Here is a 16316-nt window from a genome sequence, read left to right on the forward strand (position 1 = left end):
TGGCTTTCATTTTGGTCTGAAAATGTAGGGGCTTGAAAGGATCATAGGATACTCTTAATATATTATAGGCATTTGAAGAATGAAGCCTAGACTACATTTAAGAATCTCGAAGGGTAGAAAGCACAGCTCCTACTCATCACAAATTCAGATAAATAAAAGTGGCCACTTTATTTATGGGCTACCTCAATAGGCAACTCTAGGTAGGTAGAACTTTCCTAATGTAAATGTCACTACTGGTCCTGCTGTATTTTACCAAAGACGTGCAAAGTAAAGAAATTCATAATATACAAGAACACCATTATAAACTGAAAAGAACTAAGCAAAGGGAAATACATCAAAGAATTAAACTCCTATCCCTGCTCCCTATGACATGCTGCCAGCACTGGCCCTTTGACGGATTTGAAACACCAGCCTTTCCTTATCAAAATACAAAGAGAAAAAAAAAAATCATGTAACAGTTTCTCAGCAAGAAACCATTAGACAGATGTAATCATAATGGGACCAAATATTCTTATAAATGAAATGCAAGCATTTAGGACCACATATGGCGTTTAAAAGCAGCTAACACAAAAGGTAAGTAGAGTTGCCCCTGAATATACTGGCTCAGATGTGGTAGAGCAATCCAATTGGCCCTCAAACAAACTGAATTGTGAATTTACAAGACAAACCCAGTATCCATTAGCTTAAAATTCAAATGACCCTCACAGAAAGCCCAGCTGTGGCAATAGGAGCTATTATTCTCCAAGTAAACTTCTCTCTTATGATCACCCACCAGCATCCAATCAGAGAAGCTACAGTCATACTTGTCCAAATTATTTGCTTTCAAAACAGCCTGATCACATGTTTCATCCTCTAGATGCTTGAAGCCCATTGGAATAACCAAGTGGATGAGAGTGTATAAGATTCACATAAATAGACAAAGGAGCTCAGCTATTCAATTGTAATGGGCAAAATTAAGGTCTTTAACAGGCAAATTAGAAAGAAAAAAAACTGCTTGAAAATATAACCATTTTAAGGAGAGAAGGGATGGAGTTAACTGAAATATAAAAATGGGAAGATTTATAAAACATAGCCCTGGAAATCAATCCAACCAGTGGAGCACGTCTGTCATTAGTGGGTGCTAAGAGAGAAATCATTGATATTCAGGCACATTGTTTAAATAAAAAACCATGCAATAAAATATGTTTGGGTAACACGCCAAATCTTTTACCCAAATGCCTCCTAATTTAGAGGCAGGATATTTATCAAATGTTGTTTGGCAAGTTAGTAGTTTGAAACTCTGAATACATTTTCTCCCCCCAAAAATAATGTTATTACATGGTAACTGGTTTCCCAAGATAGACCACAAGAATCTCCCAATGTATAGTGTAATGATGTATAAATATAATACTGAGATAATGGGGTAATACAAACTGTTTTGTAAAAATAGAATCTTATTATCCTATATAGCAGTGCTTTTCAAAGTGTGGGTCGTAACCCATGAAATCAATTTAGTGGGTATTTACCAGTTTATTTTTTAATAGAATGAAAAGGAAAGAATAAAACTGCAAAGATCAGAGGATATCCCATGCCATAAGGAAAAGTATTATTCTGAAAACTTAATTTCACTGTTATAGGTGTAAATAGCTATATGCATCCAGGATTGCAATGTAACATATATTTCTTACCATGAGTCACAGTCAAAACAGTTTGAATGTCTCTTAACAAGGCTTTCATAGGGTGCCTAGCACCAAGACAGTATTTAAGATTTGTTGAATAAATGAATGACTGAATGAATTGGTGAACACATTAAGCATGAATAAATAGAATGCTAGTTACAGCCCTGACACTGCAATAGGAAGCTTACTCACTCCCACATTTCCATACTAGTGAGGCAGTGGGGACAGACAGTTGACCCAGCTGCAACTCCCTATTGGTGGCTCTCTTGGCTTGGGACAGGATCTCGGGTAGAGTAGCAGCTATAAAGAAAAAAGGATGGGAACAAGGATTACACAGGTAAGTGGGATTGGACTCTAGGAGCAGGGTTCTGGAGGAAAGAGGAAGAAGGTAAGACGAGGTCACCAGATTTAGCAAATAAAAATACAAGGTACCCAGTTAAATCTGGATTTCAGATAAACAATAAATAATGTAAAGGCAAAGAAAATCAAGAATGTTGAGGGTTAGAAAAATCAATGTGATCCATCAGACATTTATTTGATGCAAAACTATGTGCAAAATACATGTCAAGTACTAGAGAATTAAGAAATACATGGTTCCTGACACTGAAGAGGACATAGACACATGCAACAGTCTCAAAAATTAACATGTATTGATCACTATTCTAAGTGCTTTACAGGCATTAACTCGTTTAACACTCACCACCCTGAATTAAGCACTACTGTTATCCCTGTTGAAGACATAAATGGAGCATAGAGAAGTTCAAAGAGGAAATTGTCCAAGGTCTCAGAAAAAAACACACACACACATAATATTCAGTGGGCCTCTGGTAGAGCCTGGATATTGTTCAAGATGAGTGGATCTGGAAGTGAGATTTGAGCTGAACCTCGAAGGAAGATACCATTTCAATAGGTGACTATTAGGGGAAGAATATTCTGGTCACAGGAACAGCTTGGAGGTAAGAGAACATAATCAAGAAATGGGATTAAAGTTGCTGGAATATTAGAAATACAGTAGTAGGAAGGAAAGATTAGGTAAGTTAACCAGGCAGTGACCATACTGTGGAGGAAGTCTGCCCTGTTGAATCTGCATATATGGTGAACCACTGATGGAACTGGGGTAAACAGCTGGTGTGGTGGTGCACACCTGTAGTCCCAGCTACTCTAAAGACTGAGGCTTTAGGAACCCTCGAGTCCAGGGGGTTGAGTCCAGCCTGAACAACATAGTTAGATCCCATCTCTAAAACATAAAACATAAATAAATAAAACTAAAAGAAAACTGGGTTTTTTAAAGGCAGGGTCTCACTATATCACCAGGCTGAAGTACAGTACAGTGACACTATCATAGCTCACTGCAAACTCGGGAACTCCTGGGCTCAAGTGATCTTCCTGCCTTGGCCTCCCAAGTAGCTAGGACTACAGGCACATGCCACTATGCTTTTTTTTTTTTTTTTTTTTTTGTAGAGACAAGGTCTCACTATATTGCCCAGGCTGGCCTCAAACTTCTGGCCTCAAGCGCTCTTCCTGCCTTGTCCTCCCAAAATACTAGAATTGCAGGCATGAGCCACCATGTCAGACTTAAAAAAAAATTTTTGTTAAGTATTTGTGGGAAGTAAATGGACACCATGTTGAGTTCAGCTTTTAGAAAGATGATTTTGGTAATAGTACAAAAGATAGAGGGGATGAGACGAAAAATCAGAGGCTACAAAACTAGGTAAGTCAATACAGATGGCTGGAAAAGCACTGTGGCACCAGAATCCAGGATTTACCTTACAGTTCAGACACTTAGTAGGTGAGTGACGTTGGACAATTCATGTAATCACTCTGAGCCTTGGCTTCTTCATTTCCAAAACAGGGATGACAATACCACTTACCTCACAGCATTATTGGGGTGATAAAACAAGCTGATACACAGAAAAATGCTCAATAAGTAGAAGCTATCTGTAAATGGTCATGGCAATTGTACTTGAATCTGCCCTTAACAACTTCGAGTTCGATCAGCCTTTGATTAAATATCTCTGGGAATAAGACATTTATCCCATCCTGATATATTTGGCTCTGTGTCCCACTCAAATCTCATCTCGAATGGTAATCTCCACATGTTGAGGGAGGTTCCTGGTGGGAGGTGATTGGATCATGGGGGTGGTTTCACCAATGCTGTTCTCACGATAGTGAGTTCTCACAAGATCTGATAGTTTTATAAGGGGCTCTTCCCCCGTCTCTCTCTTTCCTGCTGCCTTTTGAAGAAGGCGCCTGCTTCCCCTTCACCTTCTGCCATGATTGTAAGTTTCCTGAGGCCTCCCAAACCATGCAGAATTGTGAGTCAATTAAACCCTTTTTTTTAATTAATTACCCGGTCTTGGGTAATTAATTTCTTTATAGCAGTGTGAAAACTGACTAATACACATCCCAATGGTAACATAGTGAGGGCAGTGAGAGAATGGGGGATTATCTTTCCTTCTTCCAAAAAGAATATATCTAAGAACGAAGCTAAAAAACAAAAGGTAGGAAAAAAGGTGAAACAAAAAGCAAAACAAAACAAACTCCAGAATACCAAGTAACTATCGTTGGAGAAGGTTAAGTGAACTTTGAGATAAAACAGACTTGTGTTTGCATCCTCTCTCTAGCATACATTACTAGAATGATCTTAAGCAAACCACTTAAGCTCTCTAAACCCTAATCTTCTCATCTGTAACACATAGTTGTTAACACCTATATCATAAGACTATGTGAAGGATAGCTGCGATTATGTATAGTATGCCTTCAGAACAATGCCTGGCCTAGAGTAGGCAATATCGGATAATTATCATGTATTGTCACAGTTAGGCAGTGGTACAAGTGGAGATAGAAAACCACGCGAAAACACATACAGTATACATGAGGTTTGTCAATTCTGGAGACCACATCCGTGAATGGTGGCATAGAATTGAACATCCCTTTTCTACATGTTCAGCCCAATGAATTTGTCTTCTTAAAGGTGTACCACCAGGTAAGATGATGAAGAATGACAGGGATTTAAAAATGCAGATTTGTGGATTGGGGGAAGAGAGGCACAAAAGATGAAAAAGCAACAGCCTCTGACTATATTATTTTCCCACCACTTCCTGTCCCGGAACTCAAACTCCATCACCGACTGCCATGCCAAAAGCTACTAAGGCACCATGAAAAGAAAGACTGGGGCTGGAGGTGGGAGGCAGGTTCATAATATTTCAGAGCTCCATGAGGGAGGAGTGTATGCCAGGGCCAGACGTCTATCCATCCATTCAAGCACACAGGGAACTGCTAGGTCTGAAACCACCTGCCTGCATGCTTCTGTCCTACGTCTCTAGACATCAGAATACACAGCAAGCCCACTCTTTCTCTAGGTGCTCTGCCTTGGTGTGGCACAATCATTATTCCAAATATCCAGCCCACTGCTCAGGACACTGCCATGGCCCTGGGGCAAATTTAAGATCCTTTGCTTTTTTCTAGAAATTTAATTGTTCTCAACAACTTGGTGTGCAAACTTAAATACTTTACTAACAAGAAACAAGGCAAGAGGGTAACAAAATGATCATTAAGACACTCTGTGTTTCCAGTGTACACACTCTGTCCCTAGTGAAGATGGTGCAGCAGGGCACACACTGGAGCTGTTTTTCAACGACAGTGACTTTTTTGGCCCTGTGTTCTTTATACCCTGTCACTCACTCCCTCTTGTCAGACAACCGCAAACACACAAGAGGTCCCAGATTCAGTTCTCAGGGAGAATATTCTCTGTGCAAACCAAAGTGGCCTGAGTGGGAAGAAACTACATTATTGTCCACATTCTAACCAAAATGAAACAAAAGGCCATTCATTAGAAAAACATCCATCTCTTCTCCTGATCTGTCTGAAATTAAAGGTAACCAAAGTTAGAATTGGAGCATTTGGTGAAAATAAAAAGCTGCCTAAATTTTTCTCAAGTGTCCTAGCACTTTCACTTTTGGAAATGAATATTTAGAAAGGTTTAAGAATAACTTTCTTACACATTTCTCCTTCCCTCCTTCCCAAACGACTGCCTCTTCATTTTTGAGCAAGAATGTGTTGAAGGGGCTATTGCCTGAGAAGCAAGCATCCTCAAAGCACATTCTTAATTCAGTTCATCTTTGGGCACTCCTTTTCCCCAAAGGTAGGAGAGGGAAGATTACTTAGTTTGTCCAGGAACACTGATTAAGAATGATACGTCGGTGGGACGTGTTAGGTCGAGTCAGCCAACACTGAATCAATCCTTTGTACAAAGACAGAGTGGGCAGATGCAAGTAGCTCTTACCTCTAGATGGGTGGAAAATAACACAGAGCAAGACATGAGGCATGACCAAGGACTGAGGGAATTCCCTTTCCTGGGAACTCTTCAAACACAAAGCAGCCACTCATTTTTTGTAATTGTCTAAATACGTCTATGGCTAGTTTTTATAGGCTGCCTCCTCTCTGGAATGACTGGGAGCCAATCATTCTGAAAAATCAAGATGGGGCATCTATTGGCTGGAGGATAAAAGAGGCAGTATACACAACCAAAATCGCTTGGCACATTTGGTGATTTAAGAACAAAAATCCAAACACAAGTGAAGAGAAAGCCAAAGAGAAAAGCAACTTAAGGGAGCATCTCAGGTCTCCTGAGTGACCCCCAAATGCTACATAACACTTCACAGAGCAGCAAATGGGCAGTATGTTGTATACCAAAGGTGACAGCTAATTTTCACTGCAGGTCTGGAAAACTTAACCTTTCCAGGTTCTTCATTATTTTGTAGGTTTCAGGCTACCAACTGCCCAGGCCTTTCAGCCTGGCTTCTCCCACCCCACTCTTGTTTCCCCAGCTCCTCTTATCACCTACTATTGGGATCTCCCTGCTTAAAGGCCATTTTGTCACACAGCAGAGGTTATGGGTTGGGTAATCTGAGCTTCAAAATCTAAGGTATGTGACCATAAAATCTCAGAAGGTAAGAACGGCTACAGGTGCCAAAGGTGAGAAGAGACTCACCAGCAGCCAGAGAACATATTAAGATTCTGGAACCAGAAGAGGTGCCTTGCTGAAGGACAAACTCCTGCATTCACCAGAGAAGAGACAAGTTGTGTTTCTCTGGCCAGTCAAGAAACTGCAGACAGGGAAGGCTGGGGCAGCTCCTGGAGTGGCTGGCCGGGAAAGTCATCAGGCTACAGTGACCATGACTGATAGAGGAGCGCAGTGCAACGCAGACTGCAGCACTGGTTAACCTGGCCAACGCCTCAGCACTCTCGGTCAGGACAGATGTTAGGCAGTCTCTTGAGGGAGCGCAGGGTAGACAGACAAAGGACATTCTCTGTTCTTACTGTAGAGATAAGGAGGGCGGGGAAGGGTTGTACAGTATGAAACTCTCCCTACTGAGTGGTCAATATAGGAAAGCCAGCCAGTCGTCTCCTAAATGACTCCATGCGGAGATGCCTCACAGCAGCAGCATTGCCACCGCAGGCAGGTGTGAGCAATTAGATGAACCTGCTTTAGGAGTTGCTATTTGTTCACCTGATTTGGCAAATCCCTTCTTAACCCTCCTCATCCCCAGTGTATCTCATTCACAGAAGACACAAGTTAACTTTAATGGAGTTTGCCCTGTGCTGGAGATTGGGGGAGGGGAGCAGTTGGAGGAGGTAAGAAGCCGGGAACCTTTTGACCGAAAGATTTTTCTGCTGTTTTCTGACTAAAAGAAAAAAACAAAGTAGGCAGCAAAGAGGACTGCAGGATACTGCTCATTTTTAGACATCTCTGGCATTTCAGGTAAAGAGCAACTGGCAGAACTCAGCCAGATTGGCAGAAAACGTGTTCACCTGTCAACTGGGGAGGGGGAAAAACCCCAAAAAAGATTCACTGAGGTCCAGGAGTGAGAAACCCGTCTCCAGAGCTCCAGGTCTCCGCCTAGCCCTCCTCCCCTGCCCCGTCCCACCGATGGCCAGGTGGAAACCAGGCAGGTGAGCCTGCACACCTGTCAACTTGCGGAGACCCCCAGGCCCGCCAGGGGTCCCTGAGGGGACACACCCTCCACTTACCTCAAACATGGGAGAGGCGCCCTTGCTCGGCAACGTGCAGCCCAGGAGCTCGGCGAGAAACTTTGCCATATACAAGCGGTGAGGCAGGGTCCCTCCCGATGCGCCGTTTCTGTCCTTTCCCCTTGCCAGAGCCCGAGCGCCAGGATCCTGCCCGCAGCCCGCCCGCCAGCCGGGGCCGTAGCTCTGGGGCTGCCCGGCGGCTGCGGCGGAGGGGCCGGGCCGGGCGGGGAGAGCGCGGCGACCGCCCGCCCCCCGGCGTCCAGCGGTGCGAGTGCGCGCAGCCCCGTCCGCGGCCCGAGCCTCCGCTGTGCGGGAGCCGGGGCGCCGTCGCCGCGCTAGCCTTTCCCGCTGAATGTCACTATTACCATAGTAAAGGGAAGGGCCCCGCCGAGGGGGTGGCGGGAGGGCCAACGGCGCCGCAGGATGGGCTCCGCGCGTGAGCAAGGGCGGCTGGCGGGCGCAGCGCCTTGGCGCAGACACCGGCCCGACCCACCCCTGGGCAGGGCTACTCGGGCAACACCGCCGGGCGGGAGCAGACGCCTTAAGCTCCGCGGGAGAGCGGGCGGCCGGGGCGGGGGAGGGTCCGTGGATGGGAGCCGCCGGGCTGACCCACTTCTCCAGTTTTCCCCTCGGCAGCACTCACGGAGGTGGAAAAGCGGTCGCCTCGCTCTGCTGACTGACCCGGGAGAGTCGCTGCTGCCAGATGCCAGCGGCCGGCAGGAGCTCCTGCACCGGCCGGCGCCGCCCCACCCTTCGTTTGGGAAAGGGAAAAGGCTCCCTAAGCCTCGGAGGAGGAACTCCCCCTCCTGTTCTCACATTATCCCAAACGAGTGAATGGGGCAGACCCAGGTAAGCCCCAAAAGAGGAAAGGTGACTGTAGGCGCTAGGGCCTGGGCCGGATACGCTCCATGATCACAGCTCCCTTCCTGTCCTTGGCTCCGGCCGGAGAGCCAAGGACCGGCATGGAGGCTGAAACAGGTATGGCCTGTTTTTCTTCTGATGGCCCTGTTTTTCTTCTTCTTCTTCCTTTTTTTTTTTTTTTTTTTTTTTTTTTTGAGACGGAGTCTCGTACTGTTGCCCGGGCTGGAGTGCAGTGGTGCGATCTCGGCTCACTGCAACCTCCGCCTCCCGGGTTCAAGCGATTCTCCTGCCTCAGCCTCCCGAGTAGGTGGGATTACAGGCGCCCGACACCACACCCAGCTAATGTCTTTTCATTAAAAAAGACTTTTAGGACCAGGCCTATATTGTGTATTTATTCTGCACCCCCATAGCTGTACATCTCAAGCTTTAACGTGCAGAAGAATGACCTGACCTATAGAGCTTGTTTAAAATGAGAGGTCCTGGGCCCCCAACCCATGTTTCTGAATCAGTGATTCTGATTCTGGTCCTGGACCATCTCAGGAGATTCCTATGTAGATGGTATCCAGGCTCTACTTTGAGAAACATGGCCCTACTATGTAAAAAAAAAAATGCTGACATAAACTTTCAAGGACTGGGAAAACACTAGATTTGGTGACAGACACTACCCTAGAGAAAGTTGTGTCAAATCACCTGATTTGATACGCAAGGAAACAGAACTGGAAAAGTTTTCATTACTTCAAGTCATACTGTATCAGTGACACCCAGGACATGGAGTAGACACCCTGTAAATACTCGTTGGATGGGATGAATAGAAGATAGATGGTGATGAATAGCTAGGTCCCAATTTCCTTAATTGCCATTCCAGAATTCTAGCTGGTGCAACAAGTTCACTGTGAATTTAAGGGATAAAAGAGGAAGGAAAGATGTTAAACTAAATTCATTTGAATACATCATCTCGGTGCTTCTCAAACTTTTTCTATCTGGTTTTATCTTCTGCATTCTAACCTATGAAATATTCAGGTTCGTTATAAAACAAAAAGACCTACCCCCATGACTAAAACTAATGCTCCAAGTATGTTATTTTTATTCTGTGTTTTCCAGAACCCTGCCACACCACCAGCTAACCCCCAGCAGCGAAATCAAGAAATGTGGCAGCAAGGTACTCCCGGGCTATACTAAAAAGGAAAGAGAACTAATATGTAACGAGTACCTATGAATGTCTCAGTCACCATGTCACTAGGGTGAACATGGGCTCTGGGGGCAGACTACCTCCATTTAAATCCCGTTTCTGATACTGCTATGAATTGAACATTTTCATCCCCTCCAAATTTCATGTTGAAATGTAATCCCCAATGCAACAGTATTGGAGGTGTGGCCTTTGGGAAGTGATTGATTTATGGGGGCTCTACCCTCATGAATGAGATTGGTGCCCTTATAAAATGGCTTGATGAAGGGAGTTCACCCCTCTTGTCCTGTCTTCTGCCATGTAAGGACGCAGCAGCATTTTTCTCCTCCAGAGGATATAGCATTCAAGGCACCATCTTGGAAGCAGACAGCAGTCTTCATTAGATGCCAGCCTTGATCTTGGACTTCCCAGCTTCTAGAAATGTAAGAAATAAATGTCTGTTTTTATAAATTACTCAGTCTGTGGTATTCTGTTATAGCAGCACAAAATTGCCTAAGACATAATGTCAAACTTAGAAAAGTGACTTTGCTTCTCTGTACTTCAGTTTTCTCATCTGCAAAATGGGTTTAATAATAAAGGTACCTACCACATATGGTATATATTAGTTTTCTATTGCTATCATAACAAATTACCACAATTTAGCAGCTTCGAACAATGCCCATTTATTGTCTCATAGTTCTGTAGATTAGAAGTCTGGTAGGTTCATGTGGGTTCTGTGCCTAGAGTCTCACAAGGCTAAAACCAACCAGGTTGGCCTCTTACCTAGAGTTTCTGGGAAGAAGCCACTTCCAAACTCTTTCAGGTTGTTGGGAGAATCTAGCTCCTTGCAGCTGTAAGTCTGAGGTCCTTGTTTTCTTGCTGACTGTCAGCCAGAAGCCACTCTCTGCTTCTAGAGGCTTCCTGGACTCCTTATGCGGCCTCCTTCATCTTCAAGGAGAAACTGCATTGAATCCTTCTGATGCTTCAAATCTGACTTCCTCTTTTGCCAACCGCCAGAGAAAATGTTTACCATTTAAAGGTCTCATATGATTACATTGGGCCCACCTGGATAATCTTTCTATTCTAAGGTCAGCTGATTAGTCACCTTAGTTACATCTTAAAAGTTGCTTTTGCCATGTACTATAATCACAGAAGTAATTCCAGGGTGAAGATCATAAGAGCTACGTAGACTCCTGCTTACCGCATGATTATTTTGAGGAGTAAGTAAAGATGTGTATTTAAAACATTTAGAACAGTATTTTATTTTGTGGTACCGATAATAAGAACTCAGTAAAGATTAGCTATTTTGTCTACACATGGCATTTCATTTGACTGACACTACAACTCTATTATTTTAAAGGGGAGAAACTGAGAATCAATCCAAGATCACACAGAGGGTTAATGGCAGAGCCAGGAATCAAACCTAGAACAGCCATCAATCAAGTCTGTGCTGAGCACTAGGAGATAGGGCAAAGGACGGATGATGTTCATTTGAGAAAGAGGGACGTGAGAAGGGGTGTGCAATAATGAGGAGCACAGGGAATATTTACAGGTAGTCACTTGCCGTATATGAATAATCTATGGTTTAGGCACAAGGGAGACTGTACTAAATACTAATTGAATTTTTTTTAAGTCTTTAGGCTGACTCTGGGCACACTGCCTAGGAGTTAGCCCTGCTCTGCAAGGAGCAGCTATTAAATATGTATATATAAAATATATATATTTAACTGAACCTGGTGATTTTTACTGAACAGATGCATTTTCTTGTGGTGACATTCATCTTAAGAGGCTATACATTACTTGCAATCTAGACTCATTCCTTTGATGGCTTCTTTCTCCCCGTGCCCTCTCCTCTGTGATGTCTTGCATCTTGTAGAGGAAATAAACATGTCTGAAAGGCAGCAACCCACTGACCCTGCCTGAACAGCAAGAGCATTGCCCAGACTTTCTCCAGGGCATGCCCAGGCCTGAATCACTACCATGCCTATTTCTTCCTGTCATTGGTAGAGCAAGGACAGAGACCCAGGACAAAAAAGAAAAGAAAGGAAAGCAAACCAAAAAATAATGTTATCATCTATGGTCTTTCCCCACTTAGGACTGTGACTGCAGTATCATTTACTAGAAGCGTTGTTCATACTCTTTCACCCAGTATTTCCATTTCTAGAATTTATCCTAAGAAAATAATCAGAGAATCACTCAAAGATTTTTGCATTTAAAATTGTTTCATGTCTATAAGGGCAAGTGAGTGTCTTTTCTACTGACACAGTAACCACCATGGTTAAAAGACTAGGACTGAACTCAGGCTGCCTAGGCTTGAATTCTGGCTCTGCCAATTGCCAGTTGAGTGATCTTGGGCAAGTCACTTCAATTCGCTAAGCTTCCATTTCCTCATCTGGAAAACAAGGATAGTAATACCTCATAAGAACTTAATTAGGTAATACTATTATACTCACTTATTAGAATGATTCATATAATAATTATATGAATACTAATAAAGGACCTGGTCCATACTACATAATAGTAATATGTTAACTCTGACTAGGGTGATGATTAATGATATATCCTCAGCTCATGGCCCAAAGCCTGGCACACAATACTCAATAAAAATTGATTAAATACATGGACAAACAGATGGACAAACAAATGAACAGGGATACTTGTTACAGCATGATAAAGCTAAAATTTGTAAACCATAAAAACAACAGGAGAGTGACTTAATATACTATGGTACATATAATCAAAACCTAGTATGTTTTAAAAGAATAATTAATGACATAGAAAATGCCTGTAGGTAATGTTAGTAGGGGGCAGCATACAGTATATGTAGCATATTCTAAATTTATAAAATACTTACATGTATATGTATACATTAGGGCCAAAATGGAAGGAAATACACCAAAAGGCAATAATAGTTCTCTGTAAGTGATGAAATTATGGATTATTTTTATTTTCTTCTTTATATATTCCTTAATTTTCTAGATTCTCTGCAGTGAACTTGAGTGTAATACCAATTTAAATACTTTTTTACAATCCCATAATTAGAAACTTAGACTTTTTTTAGTCAGCATATTAATCTTAATTGATTTAAGATCTTATCACTTTAATAAAACATTTAGGATGGACCAATTAACACAACTAAATCTACTGCACTGACACTCTCTTGAAGAAATCTCTGGTGCTTGTGAAAAGGTTCTACAAAACATCATCCAAAATTTGATTTTAAAGACACTCACCGTTGCTGCTAAGAGCCAATAGTTATCAACAATAGCCTTAATAACTAGAAATGGGAAAGTCTTAAGAGGCAAGTGAAATCTATGTTTAAAACATACTGATTTTCTCTTCTCATTTAGTTTACAAGAGAATGTAGAAGTTGAAGAATCAACCTTTGGAAATTGTCATTTGCCCAGAATGATTAATTCTGGGTAATTTATGCCTGCCAAGTAATAAAGAACACTACTTTCATTTACCCGGCTTCCTTTGTGGGTCTTAGAGGGAGATCCCATGTTAGTTATTGTAAACTCAGTACGTCAGTATGGTCAGGAAATAGAGCAGTTTGATTAACCAACTATTCTGACTAATTATCATCTCTGCAACATATGAATTACCACTTTTCAAAAAATTAGGCTGTCATAAATTGCAATTAACATTGAAGGTCTACCAAAGGTTTCATAATTATTTGATGATTCAGAAGACACCTCAGTGTGTCTCAGGGTGTCAGGTTCACCAGTATAAAAATCATTTATCCCAGTAGGATGGATGAGGAAAGATGCTGGTTAATAGGAATTTTCAGTTGAGAGAAATGCAAGCAAGCCAGGTTTTACTATGTTTACAAGGTTGAATGAATGTCTGTTGAGCTCTTTAAGCACCTCCTGAGAAAGGCACTCTATTTGTGTGAGATGTTATAATTATTATTCCACAGAAATACAATGGTAACATTCTATTTTACAACAAAGAAAATTAGATTACAAGTTATCCTACAACTCTCCCTCCTCCCAGCTAAGATCACACACCATATAGAGTTACAATGGTCCCAATTACAACAGCTTTTCATGCACTGTATGTTGCTCTGGTTTTTGATGATCTGAATGGATTTCATACCAAATAGCAGCTACTGACAGCAATCAAAACAATTTGGGGGAAAACAGTTTTGTCTTCTGTGTTCAAGTAATGCTATTGATTTAAATTTAATGTTTGCTTCATTTCTTTCTTGGTACAGTAAGCAAGCATGTGGTGTCTGTCTGGGCCCCCATTCTGCCTAAGAATGTGGGTAGCAAAGCCTATGTATACCAGGCCTTTTCTATCACTAGTTGCTAGAAGCCAATATCCATTAAAAAGAGAGTGTTTTTAAGATCATTTCATCCAATGCCCACTACATACACATTCATTCATTCTCTCTCTCTCTCTCTGTCTGTCTGTCTCATATCCCAGTTTACAGTTGAAGAATCAGAGGCATAGAGAAGTTAAGTTTTTTGACCAAGTTTACACAGCTACTATATTGGTAGAGCTGGGGCCAGATTCTAAATCTCCTGATAGATAGCACATGCTCTTTCCATTGAGTCATTGCCCCAGCACCATGCTGTACTGAGACTTTGACTGAAAAATGAACTTTTCTCTGAACAAGGTGAAAAAAACGAGGAAAGAAGGAAGGGAAAGACCAATGAAGGAAGGGAAAATAACTCAGCATCATGGATTCAGGGTACCACTCCCACATCACAGCCAAGCTTACTCCTTTTATATAACAATTTGAGGTCCTGGCAGAGTGAGCCACCTAAGTTTCCTTATTTGAAACACTATGATGGGACTCCCTGGGAGAATCTTTGCAGTATGTCTTGAAAGTGATGACCAGAGCTTCTTTAATGAGCAAACAGATAGACCTAACCTTTCCACCCCTGCTCTGGCTGTCCTGGATGGGAAGGAGACATTCTCTAATACGGGAAAGATCCAAGATGCAGGTCAGTCTAATCAGCTAATGGTCAGCACCAAAGGAGGTTAGGCTGTTTAAGGAGTTAAGTCATTCAGTGTGATGCCACTTCCCTCCTAATCCAGCCCTGGAGGAAACTTGTATTATGACTCACAGGAGAGGCACAGCCTGGAGAAAATGAGCCAAAAGAAACTGGAGAACATTGAAAACTTACAATATTACTGATGTGATAATAGACTAAGAGAATAAAGCACCCCTCTCATCAGTTTGGGACTTGATGTAAGTCATTGTGTTGTGGCAAAGGGCCTGGTTCACCACAGTGATGGTGGGAGTGCCTGGGCCAATGCTAATGACAATGAAGAGACTGGTACTATGTGACAACAACAAAACCCACAGTGGCATCAAGGCTATGCCACGCCCTTAGGAACCACAGCTCAAGAGTGGAGAGCCAATGTTCACTTGGGCAGGAAGTAAAGCATCAATCTGGAGCCCTTGGAGCCAAATGCACCAATAGGCAGCAGTGAGTAGGATCATAGCTAGATAGCAGGTAAGGAAGCATCAGAGCCAGGAGTCTGCACTTCCGAGTGAGCAATGGTGGCTGCAGAGATCAAAGAGCATAAAGGTCACAGGCAATGGAGCAGAGAGAGGGAGCCAGCTGCTGTAAAGCAGAGCCGCAGCAGGTATAGTGCTGAACAGTGAGCTAGCCTGGGTCCTCTATGGGAAACCTAAAGATCAAAAAAATCACCCAGAAGGGACGTGAGGCAAATACCAATTTTATTTGCATTTCATTGCTTCCACCCCTTCTTGGACTGGCCCACCATCCTAACAGTCCACATGAGAGAAAACTGGGACAAGTAAATGCACAGACTCTTGGCTCTGGCCAGATCAGATCCACCCCATCCCCTAAACTTTGGCTCAGTTCTCCCTATCCGCAGAGGTCCAGATCTGCTCTGTATTTGATACTCGGTGAGATTAAAGAGTTCTAGACAAGGTCACCCCCTTGTCACCATTGATAGAGGGCTCTATCAGTCTCACAACAAATATAGGTCAAAAATGACTGGAGTCAGACCAAATCTAAACACCTGAGGGCATTGGGGAGTGAGCAAGGATATTCCTGCACCAGCCTGAAAAGGAGAGACAGTTCCCACCGAACCACTTACCTCCAGGAGTTCTATAGCAGCCACATATTTAAACCAAAGCTTTTTCTTTTATACTGTTTCTATTTTCTCATTCTTCAGCACCTCTCAATTCTCCATGGGCAGAGGTGTGTTTCAGTCATCTTCCAGAGCCAAACAGAACAAGTCATGATCTGGAATCAACAGGTCCATTTTTCCCCATGCTTCATTTCTGTAGCATTATAATAACAGTAACAATAGCCAGCATGTTACTATGTGGGAGGCACTGTGCTAAGCCCTCTACATATATTATTATGCAGTTATTACATTTGATCATGTCATCAACTCCTTTGGGTGATACCTTCATAATCCCTACTTTACAACTGAGGAAAATACAGCATGACATGCTGACTACCTTCCCAGGGTCACAGAGCTGGGAAGACATGGAGCCTGACTAGGCATCCAGGCAGTCCTCCATACCCATATCCTCACCTGGCATCCCATCATCCTTAGACGAGAAGAGCAGCAAGGGATCGGGCTCTCTCAGCCTCACCATAGAGTGA

General features: G+C 42.8%; 1 protein-coding gene and 1 long non-coding RNA gene across 3 annotated transcripts in view; both read right to left on the reverse strand.

Moving 5' to 3' along the window:
- The window catches only part of RASGEF1B (RasGEF domain family member 1B), a 613492-nt gene extending 605607 nt beyond the window's left edge, over positions 1 to 7885 (reverse strand). Inside the window, exon 1 of one of the 2 annotated variants that reach the window (XM_054553339.2) lies at positions 7692 to 7885. In XM_054553339.2, coding sequence (XP_054409314.1) covers positions 7692 to 7760 — 69 coding nt within the window. In that variant the 5' untranslated portion in view covers positions 7761 to 7885. The remainder of the gene's footprint in view (positions 1 to 7691) is intronic. The other variant, XM_054553340.2, reaches the window with a different exon arrangement.
- Positions 7886 to 9551: 1666 nt separating this feature from the next.
- On the reverse strand, positions 9552 to 12633 carry LOC129058852 (uncharacterized). Its single transcript, XR_008524266.1, has 3 exons — positions 12572 to 12633; positions 10501 to 10717; positions 9552 to 10152 (listed from the first exon to the last, which is right to left on the reverse strand). It is a non-coding gene; the product is annotated as an uncharacterized LOC129058852 (long non-coding RNA).
- Between the last annotated feature and the right edge of the window lie 3683 nt (positions 12634 to 16316).

This window comes from Pongo abelii, chromosome 3 (genome assembly GCF_028885655.2).
Source record: "Pongo abelii isolate AG06213 chromosome 3, NHGRI_mPonAbe1-v2.0_pri, whole genome shotgun sequence".
NCBI lineage: Eukaryota > Metazoa > Chordata > Mammalia > Primates > Hominidae > Pongo > Pongo abelii.